Genomic DNA, 15,595 nt, shown 5'->3' with positions numbered 1-15,595 from the left:
ATACGTAACTTTAAGGTTTGTTTATCTTTATTCCTACTTCCATTGGAATAGGTTACAGCCGTGTGTTCGACATATCGAAACACATATAAAATCAGATACTTATGGAAGATCCGGTTAACCGTTTTCACCGCATCTAATAAAACTATGTATATCGTTCTGGTACGTCAATGACTTCAAAGTACGATTACATTAAACGCATGAAACATACGTCCTGTCTCTCTTTAACTTCACGGTGACCCGTCCGTGAGAAAGAGATGAGGCGAATGTTAAACGGAATTCGATATCACATTCGTTCCATCTCTTTCACACAAATCGTGCACTGTAAAGTTAAACAAAGACAGAGCGACATCTTAAATTGGATCAACATCGATATTTAATCCAAATGTACATTTTACAACCGATGTCACAAAAATCGGATATCGTCCATACCGAATAAATAAAAATCAAAATATTCTTTATTCAAGCATATTTAAGTTTAGTATAATCTGTGTATTTAAACATCTGTAATCTCGAGTGACAGATCGCAAAAGCGCGGGAAAATGAGATAAATAAACAGGCGTGCGATGATGACAAAATAAAATCAAAATATTATCCGGCAGAACCGGCACGAAACTGAGTAGCTACTCTTGTCCACAATTTTAAGTACACAGTATATCAGTAAAGAACAATCAAGTTACTGATGCTCCCATTAACGACTACCTTTGAATACGATTTGTTGGTCAACGTTCGCGTTGAGTGAACCAGTGAATTATTACCATTAAAGTTACTGGGTTTGGTAGCCTGACGTTTGTAAGATGGGAACTCTGCCATGCCTCAGGGCGTAAAGACGTTGACACTTAACTGAAATCTTTCCAGTCCTGTGGTACTGTGGTGCTGAATATACTGTCCATGAGACGCCTGCTTTATAATATATCCTGCCCAGGTTAGTCTTTGAAATTCGATCACAGAATTACGCGGAAGAAAAGGTTTTAGTTGATATTCTAGCTCAATTGGTGCCGGGAATCCCACATACGAGGCCCTCCCCGATTCATATGGAGTTAGGCTTGTTATTGCCCAAACCAGACGCTTGACTTTAGTTTGTGCTGTGTAAATGTGCCGCTACAAGTAACAACTCTTCTAGGGTAGTAAACCGAGTGATCTACCATGGGTAAGTAATTGTTGCTCAAATTGCTGTTGATAATTTCAAAACCAGTGTGGCCAGGGTGACGTCATCGTAGGTATCAAAAAAGATGCGGTTATCCTAATCTAAATGTTTAATCATAACCAATATAAAATAGTAGAATTAACCCCTGGTTACGTGTCATGTCAACATATGTTTTTTATGTTTATGTTACGTGTCACGTCACGAATCGAGAACGTTTCGTAACTATCATAAATTAATAGAATTACCCAAGTTCAATTAAAATTTACCGATCAAAGATAATAAATACTGGACAACATCACATACATCACTCTGATCCCAACGTAAGTAGCTAAAGCACTTGTGTTAAGGAAAATCAGAAGTAACGACGGTACCGCAAACACCCAGACCCAAGACAACATAGAAAACTAATGAACTTTTTCTACATCGAATCGGCCGGGGATCGAACCCGGGGCCTCGGAGTGGTGTACCCATGAAAACCGGTGTACACACTACTCGACCACGGAGGTCGTTAAAGATACTCGTATTGACAGCATTAGTTTACAGAATATACCGGACAGATGGCGCTGTAACAGCGAAGCACAGCTAAATTAGTATAAAATGAAAAAAAAAACCGTTTCAGATCAAACAAACACATTTTACAATAAACGAAGGCCGTGTCATTGCACAAGCTTGTCATGCAAGTATTTACGTTGTGGACTCACCGGCGACGTTATGGACCAGCAGACGCTGAACGACGGCGCCCGGGCCGGCGTGCGCGCCTCCGTGCTGGCGGCGCGCGCCAGCAGCGGTCGGTGGAGCCGGTACGGCGGCGGCAAGGCCGAGATACAGCCCTCGATGCGTCCGCAAATCGCCCTGAGGATTTTTAGGACGAAGTTCTTTTACGCGGTTTTCGATGATGAATTTATCGTAAATCGTCACGTAAAAACGAAATATTTGTCTCGTCCCAGATTTTAAACATTAAAATTGATCTATTTCTTTCCTTGGGGGTCAGGCTTGCTTCAATCAAAATTTCATCAATTTCGGTTTAGCAGTATAGCTTTGTAAGCTTTACTTGGTGATAGGGCTTTGTGCAAGCCCGTCTGGGTAGGTACCACCCACCCATCAAATATTCTAGCGCAAAATACTCAGTATTGTTGTGTTCCGGTTTGAAAGGTGAGTGAGCCAGTGTAACTACAGGCACAAGGGACGTAACATCTTAGTTGCCAAGGTTGGTGGCACATCGGCGATGTAAGGGATGGTTAATATTTCTTACAGCGCCATTGTCTAAAGGCGGTGGTGACCACTTAACATCAGGTGGCCCATATATCCCATAAAAAAAGAAAAAAAAAACATGCAGACAGTGTTAATTTCGCTTTGATAATACATATTAGAACTAATAAAAAAAAATGTTAAATAGAAAAAAATCACAACAACAGCGAGTTCTCCACTAGACATTAGACAAAAATTAGACCACGTCTTTACCCCCCTAACATTACAACCCACTTAAGACATACAACACAGCATCAGAATTATAATTATAACAATTTTATCGAAAGCGTTCGCGTACATTTAAAAAATAATCTCTTTCCCGTTTTCCGAAGCTGACAGTAGACTTACGCAAGCCGCCCTACCATTTAAGAAAGTAGCGGGAAAAATTATAAGAAGCCTCCATTCCTTCCTACTCGTTTTACCGCGAAAGTACGCTTTGACATAACCGTGCGCCATTTTGAAAATACTTTTGACGTTGTTGTTTTTTTTTTTTTTAATAATTTAAATACCAAGCCGTTCTTTTGTAGGTTGAAAATAAATTTGACGTTAATTTTTTTTTTTTAATAATATTAAAATAAGGTTTTATTTATTGTAGTCTTAAATTATATATTTAATTAATTAGTTGTGATATAATAATGCAGACGACGGTGCCGCTAGCGTGTTTCTTATCTTTGATACGTGAGTATTTTTTGGAATATTTTGAAAATATTTATTTAAAAAAAAGTGCAAATTTAAAAGCGGGCTTTAACCCACCAGTGGGACCTGTAAACAGTATGTGTTACTTTGTTTATTGTAATTTTTAAATTTAAATTTAAGTACGTATTTTTTTTTTTTTACAAAATAAAGTCAAAGATCTTTCCGAATATAATATTAGTTAAAAAGTTTTTCTGAGTTTTTAAGAAGGTTTGCTTGTATTGATATATGTTAATATAATATATACGTAGTATAAAACAAAGTAGCTATCCGTCTGTACGCTTAGATCGTTTAAACTTCACAACGGATTTCGATGCGGTTTTCATCAATAAACAGAGCGATTCAAGAGGAAGGTTTATATGTATAATACATGCATGTTATAGTAGAAAAAAATCGAGAATTTCAACTTTCCTAGCCAAAAATTTTATTTTCATGAATGATTTTCCACCTAAAAGTTATATATTGAACCTTATTTTACCAGTGTGACACCAAGACAGGAAGCTAGTGATAAATATGCCACTTCACTTAAATCAGATTCAGATTTAAATATGATTATTCAATTCAAATAACTAAAATAACCCGTTATAATCCACTGATGGACAAAAGCCTTAAGAAGGTTCAGGGCTTACCACAATGCACTTAAGTACGAAAACTTTCAAGATTTTCTTTTACCGAACACAAGATGTATTTTGGAATTAGATTATTTTATCGTAGGGACCACCCACTCATCAGATATTCTACCGTCAAACAGCAGTACTCAGATTTATTGTATTATCACAGAGCTGCAAGAAATATTAACCATTCCTTACATCGCCAATGCACCACCAAGCTTTGGAACTACGTTATGTCTTGTGGCTGTAGTTGCACTGCCTTACTTAGTCTCCAAACCGGAACACAAAAGTACTGAATTTCCTGCTGTTGCTGTTTTTCCTGTACAATAACTGATGTTTGGGTACATACCTAGACCCTTCACGAAGCCATACCACCAAATAGACGTGTCAAATAACAATGTCTTATATTTTTGTCCAATTGATCTTATATCAAAAATAATATAAAACGCTCAGAATATTAACGGCTAAGAAAATATTCCCTCGAGGATCATTGCGCATTACCAAGTACGCAATGGCTAACCTAAGGTACGCGTCGCGCCAGTAAAAAATATTGGCCTATTTTGTCATTCGCATTAGTCCAGGGTCTGGAAGTGGAAAGTGCGTACACACCCGTGTAGTCCTAGCGCCAATACAGGTGCACCCTCAATACCCTCATTCTCGTAATCCGATGGGACGGGAAATCCATCACGATCACAAAGAATTCAGACGCAGGACCACCTGCTTTACAATCGCAACGAGGCAAGGGATCGTACACAATTCCAACTTCTCGACAAAAGAACTGCTACCAAGATATTTTCGATGAAAAACCCAAAAACGTTTAATTGGCTCGACCTGGAGTTAATAACTACTGAGTTTCTTTCCGGTTCTTCTCGGTGGAATCTGCATTCCGAACCGGTGGTAGCTTCACTTAATATAGTCTGTTAAATGACGATTCAAAAGTGCTTGTAAAAGCCTACTTGAATAAAGTATATTTCGATTTTGTTTTTTGAACCTAGTATCTTGGGATCTGCAGTCTTACATCTAACCAATGGATCAACGGGGCGATATACTATAAAATGTACTTATTGCGGAGAGACTAACTCTCCGAAAATATAAAGGCGAAAATTTGTACGTATGTTTGTTACTCTTTCACGCAAAAACTACTGAACGGATTTCAATGAAACTTTACAATAATATATCTTATACATCAAAATAACGAATGGGCTACAAATTAAAAATATATCGTGTGAATAATACCAAACAACCAGCATAGCATCTAAAACGCGACCGAATACACGGACGAAAACGTTCACTAAATTCCAGGTCCACTTTGAACCCGCGATTTACGGTACGAATTCACGCATTATAATCACTGAGCTATCGGCCCCGTTTGTAATAGCTTGCAACCAATCGACATAGTAAGTATTTAGTGCAAAGAAATATTCTACTTTCGTAATGTATTTCTTGCCTAACACGCGATGCATTCATAATGAGCAATTAATTTTTTTTTTTTTTTTACGTTACACCATTTTTTTTACTATTAAAACGTAATAATAATATATATCTTTTTTATTATAAATAAAGCTTTAACGTCCGAATAAATTATGACCGGCATTAGCTCAGATGTTTTTCAGGGTTCCGTACAAAAAGTGTCAAACGTGACCCTGTTACTAAGACTGCGCTCAAAGTCCAAAGTCAAAGTCAAAAATCTTTATTCAATATAGAAGTGTTTACACTTGCTTATTGATAGTCAAAAATCTACCACCGGTTCGGAGTTTAACACCTCGGACCTGAGAAGAACCGGCGGAAGAAACTCAGCGGGATATTTTTATTTTTTTTTCCATTTCGCATGTACAATAATAATTATACTTTAGTTATTTGAAACAGCCTGGAGGCGATCATTTCATTCCCAAGGTGTGCAGTCAACTATAACGTAACTCATGAACCGTGATAGTTAGACAGTTGAAAATTTCACAGACGATGTATTTCTCTTGCCGCTATAACGGTGAATATTAAAAATATTTAAGGATACCCATACAAAAGATATGTTTTTTTGCCGTTTTTATAGATACGGAAACCTTCGTCGCGCGAGTCCGACTCGCACTTGGACGGTTTTTTTTTTTGTTGCTTTAATTGTAACATTGAATCAACGTCATGGAACGTTATCTTTAGTAATATTATAAAAAGGTAAAATTAGGCTTGTATATAGGGGTAATCTTTGGAAGCAGTTAACCAATTCTAAACATTATCCATTCCTGAGTCGTCATAAATTATATAAATCATACAAATTTCTTTACATATGTATTATAACCGGAAGCCGAACATACACATATAGCCCGTTCTAATCACATCGACATTGAATCGACGCGATGTTAACCGTGATCTTGAATAAACTCTACGTAGTATAAAACAAAGTCGCTTCCCGTTCCAACGCTTAGATCTTTTAAACTACGCAACGGATTTCAATGCGGTTTACATCAATAAACAGAGCGATTCAAGGGGAAGGTTCACATGTATGATACACGTGTTTAAACTTAGCATATCAACTGTTAACATCTCACTTATATGTAGCGTAGAGTACGCCGCGCTTTTGAAATTAGCGGACTTATCTTAGGACGTTGGTGGCGCATAGGTGATGTAAGGAATGGTTAATATCTCTGGAGGAAGGGGACGACCAATGAAAAGAGGGATGGATTGTGTGAAAGATGATACGGCTGGAAAGATTGTTACTTGTGAGATGACGTCAGATAGAGAAGTATGGAAGAAGACACGCTGCGACCGCAAGCAAATTAGGATAAGGCCAGGATGATGATGGGTAGACACGTTTATAAAAAAGTTATATGCTACATGAAGTAAATAATAAACGTAATTGTTTAGTTTTATTTATTGTAAAACTAACAAAGCCGGGTTTTCGTCTGGTTAAGATTCTACCGGCAAACGTCTGTACTTAGAATTCTTGTGTTCCGGTTTGAAGGCTGAGTAGCTACAGCCACATGGGACACAACACTAAGTCACTTTGACATGACTTAATCTGACATTGACACTTTTTTTTTTAAATGTAATATAAATATTCTATTTTGTTATTGTTTATTGAACGTTATTTTGTGTATGATTTTGACGTTGAATTATTGATATTATTTTAATCAGTTATGGGATTATATAAATAGATTTATATTGTTAAATTTAAATATAAACTCAGGAACTATTACAATAATGTTTTGGTAGTCAACTTAACTAAGGCATTGGATTACTATAAACATAGATAAGATTTTTGTATAAAAAAAAAAAAAATAGCTCTCAAGTCTAGTGGCGTAATGGCTATGTAAGGGATTGTAAATATTTATCATAAAAATCAAGTATTAAAGTTGACACGCTCAATTTTCATACTATTTAATGAACATGCTGTATATAGCCGACTCTAAGTCAAATAGTCAAGACTAACTTTCTACGAGCAACTCATAAGACGCAACGACGCTTCGACCACGAGGAAAACTCGTCGTACAATCAGACGCCATTTGTGGTGACGGTAATACCGACCACATGTATTTATGTTATGTAAACAAGTATCAAGACTATTGATCGATGGTATACTAACGTGAAAGTCATAGAAAAATCATTGTATAGACACCAGATCGAGGGGTAGACTACGCAAAGATTCATACGTAATAAATCCTTTCTGGGACTATAATATGAGATTCCACAGTCATTTTTAACTTGGCCTATTAAAAAATTTACAGATCATATCAAAGAAACATTGTTAAATAAGGTATATTACTCAGTACAAGATTATATTGAAGTAAAAAAAAACGTGGAGTTAATATTTATTGATTCATACGTTGGGTATAAATTTATTAATTGTATATTGCACTAGCTGTGCCCGCGACTTCGTGCGCGTTTGAATTTAATAAAAAAACGTGACTTTATTATTGTTTAACATAAAATTCTAAAATAAAAGTAGCCTAAGTTACTCCTTATTACATGAGCTATCCGCCAGTGAAAGACCCGTCAAAATCGGTCCAGCCGTTCCAGAGATTAGCCGGAACAAACAGACAGACAGACAAAAATTGTAAAAAATGTTATTTAGGTATATGTACCGTGTATACATACGTATGCATTTAGTAAAACGCGGTTATTTTAATATTACAAACAGACACTCCAATTATATTGTATGTATAGATAATATATACAGGGTTACTGGTAATTTCACCAAAAAAGCAAAAAAAACGTGATAACTCAAAAATGGTTCACTTTTGGATCATGCATATAGGGGTTAAAATCATAAGACGCACACGTTCTAACCACTGGGCCATCACGGCTCATTTCATTTAATTAATTTCTGTTTTTCAGGCCCCCCTGGGATACAGTTCGAAAATGCATTGTTCCAAATCGCGCCCGTCAACAAGGGGAAATGTCCGTTCGTGCGTGACAACATCGACATCGTATTCCAGCTTTACACGAGGTACGTCAACCGTGGACCAATCAACCATGGACAATATCGTAATAAACAACTTCTGACCAATAATTCAGTGCACATTAACATTTATAAAATATTGCCTATATTAAACAATTTTAATGAAATTCTTGAATAAATTAATTTTGAAGTGTGTATAGTTTTAGAACGGGTTTTTTAAAGCAGTCTTTGCTTTGAATTCCTCTTCGGTCTAGTGGCTAGATATAAGGCAGACTAATCCTACTAGTCTTGGGTTCAAAGCCCAAATCGATAAGAAGTGTTTGGGTTTTTCCCCATTGAATAATTTTCTGTTGCATCGCCGAGTTTGGAAGTGTGAACAGTCCCATGCCTTCGGAAAGCATGTTGAGCCAATTGGTCATATGCCTGAAGTCTCTTTTTTTTTAATGAAGAAATTACTAATATTCCTCCTTTTAAGCTTATTGCTTGTGTTAGGAGTGGGTACGACAATAGCCCCAGGGGTCAGGATCGATCCTGCGACTTTTACATCGCTAGGCGAACCGTAATCCATTGCACTTTGGACGCTTTAATAGTTTTTCTAATCGCGTCGGATTTGCCATCGGATTATGAGAGTGAGGGAATGAGTGCACCTGTGTTTGTGCACACATGCCTGCCTGAACTATAATATGTCCTGCACAGCTGGTCTCCCTTAAGATTGGGCGTCATCCAGCCAGACTGGACATCATCATCATCAACATTTACGAGTTGGTGATTGCAAAAATATTGAATTCCAACTAAAATTTCGTTAAAAAAACAATACGACGAAGCAATTTTATCAACCGTGGACCAAGAAGTTAATATTTAAAATTCGATTCATATAGATATTTTTTATATAGATAGATAGATGTATTTCTAAAGTAGATTCTTTGTAATTGGGATATGGTCCAATTGACATTAAGTTTTGTGTATAAAAAATATTGACCAATAAAACATATAATACATAATCAGCCTGTAAATTTCCCACTGCTGGGCTAAGGCCTCTTCTCCCGTTGAGGAGAAGGTATGGAGCATATTCCACCACGCTGCTCCAGTGCGGGTTGGTGGAATACACATGTGGCAGAATTTCGTTGAAATTAGACACATGCAGGTTTCCTCACGATGTTTTCCTTCACCGCCGAGCACGAGATGAATTATAAACACAAATTAAGCACATGAAAATTCAGTGGTGCCTGCCTGGGTTTGAACCCGAAATCATCGGTTAAGATGCACGCGTTCTAACCACTGGGCCATCTCGGCTCCAACATTAAACCAATATTAAAATATTATTATACAGTACGAATGCTTGATATATATGAATTAATCTTAGTAATTTAGGAATTCAAACAATGGACTATCGAATGCGTTCCCAGAAATGGCAAAATAAGTATTTTTTTTATTTAAGTTTACTAAATATTAAATTTAAAAAATTGCAACACTTTCTAAAATGAAACCATATATCTTTTGAAAGGCTTGCGAAAGGTTTTGAGAATGGATGTGGATGGATATAGAGGTAGGGGACGACCCAAGAAACGATGGATGGATTGTGTGAAAGACGATATGGTTAGAAAGAATGTTACTTGTGAGATGACGTCCGACAGAGAAGTATGGAAGAGGAAGACATGCTGCGCCGACCCCAAGTAAAATTGCGATAAGGGCAGGAGGATGATGATGATGATGGCTTGAAAGACTTGTCACAAGTCAGAAACTCTATCAACCTTGGACCGGATAGTCAGTGAAGTTTGAAATACCTAGGATCGGAATGTCCAAGGTCATATTTGAACATGATATACTATCACACGAGACATAGTGTTGCGATACATGCAATTTTAATAAGGGTAGCGTGATAGACGACGATAATCAGAAATCGGTGTTAACATCAAAGGTCATTACGACGATTATTCTTACAAATTTGTTTAGCAATCTTAATGATTTGACCCATGGACACCTAGACCGTAACACTGATGTGTTCGATGTTTGAAATGCCACATTTTGGGAAAGATCATTCCACGATCTGCACGTGTGTTGAAAGAATGATCTTGATACACACACATCAGCGGGATGCCAAGCATCGACGTGATGCGGATGTAAGTGATATCAGCAGCCGATGCGTGCGATGATGGAAATGTGATGGCGGCACCAAGTCAAATTATCCTGTCGTGCATTCCTCTTTGTACAGACACACAGAGATAACGCCTCTCCGGAAGCTTAGATGAACTAAATCGTCTGTTCGTGGCGTTGATAGGAATCAAGAGAGAGCTAAAGGGCGCCAGTCCAAAAATGAGAACAGTATTCTATGTGGAGACAATTTACGTCAGCCGTTATCGACGGAGACCAATGGCAGAGGAAATATTATAGTGCTCATATATTTGAGCTCGTTCTCTTCCCACACTCCTGGAGACTCCAAGGGTCGATCAGATACGAACGGAGAGTCAAAGTGCAAGACCATCAGTTTCACATGTTTTTACGTTTGAATAAGAGACTTAGAACCCACTTGAATTATCCTTTGTTTCAATTTTTGATCGATTGCTAATAGAACCTAATAAATATTTTGATATATTTTCAGACACAACCCAACCGTCGCCCACAGTCTCCTGATAGACGACGATGAAAGCCTTTTCGCTTCGAGCATAGACTTCAACGATCCAACTGTGTTATACTTCCACGCTTTCATGGAGACACCTGATGACGGCAGCGCCTTAAGGATAAGAGAAGGTGTGTACCAGATCAAATATTGGTATTGAAGATTAAAAGAATATGAAGGCGTAAGATGACCTTTCTCATGATTTAGTTAGACAGCTATAAAATGGGCCACCTGGTGATAAGTGGCCACCAGCGTCCATAGAAATCGGCATTGCAAATTTACAAGACACGACGGTGTTCTGAGGTGTCAAATATAAAAATAATATTTACATTTTATTATTATTAGTCGAATCGAGGACCTCCCGCTTTTTTGAAGTCAGTTAAAAGAACAACCAGGTGAGTCATCAATTTCGCCAATAGTCTGTCCTGTTCCACGAATTACTAAGACATCGTACAAGCTTCCAAGACATGTTTATGACGATGTCCACTATCCAATTTATGACCATGTTTGTTGGTGCCCTTATTCACTTGGCCAGTTGCACAGAGGTGTGTGTGCACAGAGGTATGTGTGCACAGATGTATATTCCCTTTTTGCACGTATATAACACCAATTTCATAAAGTGCTAACAAAAAGGTATGTTTTCATTCCAGCATACACACACAGAGGCGATACCAACATCATAATGGTTGATGCGCAACGCCTTGAAGCGGGACCCTGGTACTTCAAGGCCGCCGAAAACACTTGGTATATTGGACGTATCGCTGCCCAGTTCATTGATTATTTGGTATCGAGGTCAGTGTTTTTAGACAATTATTTTACTGCTATTGTGACGATAGTGCAACCAGACTCCGGGCTGTTAATAAGAATTTCTCGACGGAAAAACTCAATACCTTTCAACCTGACCTGGAGTTTGTATGGCGTTACGCTCCGTAGCCATATCAGTTAAGCACAAGAGAAAGAAGACAATAAAAAGAATATTATCTTAACTGCAATTGTGGAATAGAATAGTGTGTACACCGGTTTTCATGGGTACGCCGCTCCGAGGTCCCGGGTTCGATTCGAATCGATGTAGAAAAAATACATCAGTTTTCTATGTTGCCTTGGGTCTGGGTGTTTGCGGTACCGTCGTTACTTCTGATTTTCCATAACACGAGTGCTTTAGCTACTCACATTGGAATCAGAATCATGTACGTGATGTTGTCCAATATTTACATTTATATTAGTGGTAATAAGTGATAGACCAGTATGAAGTAATATGCCTTACGTTATAATGAATTTTAATATCGTTTTAGAGGATTAAAACTATCAAAGACCCATTTAGTGGGGCACAGTTTGGGAGCTCAAGCTGCCGGGGTGACTGGAAGTACTATTAAATCTGGTAGGTTGGAATTAATTTAAAAAAGTAACATTTATACATACGATGTGTCTGTCACTGCACTTATGCTAATCAGCTGAACCTTGACGCTGATATATATGAATGTTTTTGTGTATTAAGTACAGGGTACTTCCTAACAGATTTAAGCCAGTCCTAGTAAGGGCGTCAATGTTCTACCCTTTGCCCGGGCATTCAGCCTCAGCAATAGATGCGGCTACCGCTTCAATAGTTTTGACCTATAGGTCAAGGTGTTGTAGGCCTGGTGCCGGTTCATGTAGGTAGCTTGGAGTAAAGACCACGGTTCGGCAAAAACAGCGTGTCCTCCAGCCTTGTAGACAGATGACCTAAGCAAGGTGGCGTAATCCGATTGCGAGAGACCTTGGACGAGGCCTCTCTCCAGCAGTGGCGATGATTGACGGAAGCTGGCGATGAAATCGGAACGGGAAACCAGTCTTATAGATTTTAAGTGACGGTGTATCTCTGAAGATTTCAGGAGACAAATTGTTGAGTTATTTTCCTAAATTTTCAGGTAATGTATCTCGCATAACCGGCCTGGACCCGGCTCTGCCCCTCTTTGATAAGCTGCCGCTGCAACAGAGGCTCGACCCATCTGATGCTGAATTCGTTGACGTGATACATACTGATGCAGGAATATTCGGTAAGCTTTTTTGCTTAGACTCTGTACAAAATCAGATATTCCACTGCCTAACAGCAATACTTGGTATTATTTCTGTTCTGAAGGATGAGACAATATCACTACAGACATTAGGGATATGACATCTTAGCTTCCAAAGGTGGTGGCGCAATGGCGATGTCTTTGATCGGTGGGACATTTACCGTCAAGTGGCACATTTGACCGCTTACCTATACTATAAATAAAAGAGAAGGAGTAATAACGTATAAACGAGTGGAAACCCCCCCTTAAAGACTAATCTTATTTTACAGGTTTCAACCACCAAATGGGTCACGTGGACTTCTACCCGAATGGTGGTATAAGCCCGCAACCGGGATGCGAACTCGAAGTTGTGATTCCTCAACAGCAGTTATTGACTAAATGTGAGTATTTATACCAATAATAAATTAACAAAATCATTTAATGTATCAATTCGATCGACTCCGAGTATAGTTTAAATACTCCGATATTTTACTACCAAAATCTAGGCTAGGCTCATAAAAGCAAATTTTGAATCATCGTGTCACAGTATTGAATAAATTGTAATGCTCACTGATTCAGAGAGTAGATTCTACCGAGAAGAACCGGCAAGAAACTCTCACTGAGTTTCTTTTCCACCATTTTAATTACAGAGTATATCAGTAAAGTACTTTTTTTTTTTAAATTATAGCAAATGGGCCACCTGATGGTAAGTGGTCACCAGCGCCCATAGACAATTGCCAGAAATATTAACCACTCCTTACATCACCAATGCGCCACCAATCTTGGGAAATAAGATGTTACGTCCCTTGTGCCTGTAGTTACACTGGCTCGCTCACCCTTCAAACCGGAACACAACAATACTTAGTACCGGTGTTTGGCGGTAGAATATCTGATGAGTGGGTAGTATCTTCCCAGACAGGCTTGCAAAAAGCCATATCACCAAGTATTTTTAAATATGAGTGAGTCAGCAAAAATATCGGCACAGGTGACATAGCATCTTAGATCTCATGCAGGGCAGAGTTTTTATGGTCAAGGGAAAGTTTAATGGTCCTCACTGTGCTAAAGATGTCATCCAGACGAATTTCTGTCTAAGAGGCCGTTGTCCATTGAGATATATATATATGGATGGATAATATCTCCATTCTCGAAGGCCGATGGTGGACGCCGCATTATAACCGCAAATCCATCACGACCGGGAAGATTTCAGAAACAGAACCAACTTGAACTTTCCACGGATGTGTAAAACCAACTGAAATATTCCAGAATATTACTCAAAACTTCTTAGAAAGAAAAGTCGAATAAAAATTTACTGGCCCGACCTGAGGTTTGACACCAGGACCATTGACCGAGAACTTCTGTTTTTGCAAGCACATCAGCCCCTAGACGTTAACCTTATCAACATTATCACAAACTTTCATAATTATGTCTCAATCAAATTTCGATTTAGAACTCATCCGACAATTTTTCAATCCCACACCAGTTTTCTGCAGTCACTGGCGTTCGTATATGTTCTACAGCGAGTCGGTCCTACGTCCGGCATCTTTCGTATCCTCTCGCTGTCAATCGATGAGTGACTTCTCGAAAGGCTACTGCTCAAAGGAGAAGACCACCCATATGGGCTTCGGAGTCGATTTGAAGTGAGATTTCGGTGTTATAGGGCGAATTATGCACAAGTTCGATTATATTTTGATGCAGATTATGCACTGTGTATTTGCAAATATCTATCTTCTACGCACATATAACCTTCCCAATATTTTGGGAAGATTATATATATAGTGGCAACTCTAGTGGACGAAATATTACAAAAGAGGTTTTATTTTTCATTCAGCACATTTGCATGTAGTTTGTACAGCACGTTAAAGAACCTTTTTATTTACAGGTGACGATAAGACGCACAATATCCGCTTTTACGTCTATCGATTGACATCACAGACAAATTCAGAACAGCTTTCAAATACACGCATCACGACCACACCAACTAACGCTATCAGAAATTCATTTAATTCAAAATTAGAAGATCTGAATACCAGACAGAGTTCGTTTAAAAATCCAAACCGTCTGAACCAAAAATCACAAGAAACCCCTCAAAACATGGAACCACACACGTACCCAAAAACACAGATGCCATCAAACGTTCACAGGGCGAAACGATTCCTTAAGAAACAGACAAATGATAACATAATATCGAAAATACGAAGATTATTCTCGTCGCAAACAGATACACCGGCGGTGACCGTCGTCAGAGAAATTAACACGTTCGTCAAAAATGGCGGCGGTTTTATAAACCACTCGATCAGAGAACAGAACAGCTACAGTGAAAACGTCGCGAATACTTTTGGACCACACGTATATGCCGTTCAAGTGAATTCCGATTCGAAAGTCAAGGCGTTCTTAAAGAAATTGTTCGGTTTCGGATCGAGCACTACGTTCGTTTCTTGTAAATAGGTACTAACATATCTATACATAAATAATAAAATCGAAGCGTCTGTTTGTAATATTAAAATAACCACTTTTTACTCAATACACAGTACATATACCAAAGTAACTTTTTTTTTTAAATGTTTGTCTGTCTGTCTGTTCCGGCTGATCTCTGGAACGGCTGGACCGATTTTGACGGGACTTTCACTGGCGGATAGCTGATGTAATAACGAGTAACTCAGGCTACAACAAGAACTTTTTGTTAAATTCAAACGCGCACGAAGTCGCGGGCACAGCTAGTATACATATATATCGGTGACTGAACTATCTTAGTTAAAATATCTCACTGTTTATTAAAAATGATTTACACCGACTTGTTACTGCTTGACACGAATCAGCGACAATAATTGACATAAAAAAAAAATACCCATTTTATTTTTTTAA

At 38.2% G+C, this 15,595-nt stretch overlaps 2 protein-coding genes across 3 annotated transcripts in view; one reads left to right on the top strand and one right to left on the bottom strand.

Moving 5' to 3' along the window:
* LOC113399237 (double-stranded RNA-specific editase Adar) overlaps positions 1-15,595 on the bottom strand; it is a 40,157-nt gene that overhangs the window by 2,959 nt on the left and 21,603 nt on the right. For both annotated transcript variants that reach the window (XM_064219792.1, XM_064219793.1), the window contains one exon: positions 1,846-1,996. In XM_064219792.1, the coding sequence (XP_064075862.1) occupies positions 1,846-1,996 (151 nt within the window). The remainder of the gene's footprint in view (positions 1-1,845; positions 1,997-15,595) is intronic.
* Positions 2,940-14,374, top strand: LOC113399235 (inactive pancreatic lipase-related protein 1-like). Its single transcript, XM_026638318.2, has 8 exons — positions 2,940-3,070; positions 8,023-8,134; positions 10,686-10,834; positions 11,354-11,495; positions 11,996-12,081; positions 12,608-12,736; positions 13,024-13,134; positions 14,214-14,374. The coding sequence occupies exons 1-8, from the start codon at positions 3,028-3,030 to the stop codon at positions 14,372-14,374; spliced, it is 933 nt and encodes a 310-aa protein (XP_026494103.2). The 5' UTR covers positions 2,940-3,027.

This window comes from Vanessa tameamea, chromosome 29 (assembly GCF_037043105.1).
Source record: "Vanessa tameamea isolate UH-Manoa-2023 chromosome 29, ilVanTame1 primary haplotype, whole genome shotgun sequence".
Lineage (NCBI taxonomy): Eukaryota > Metazoa > Arthropoda > Insecta > Lepidoptera > Nymphalidae > Vanessa > Vanessa tameamea.
This window is presented reverse-complemented; position numbering and strand designations above follow the sequence as displayed.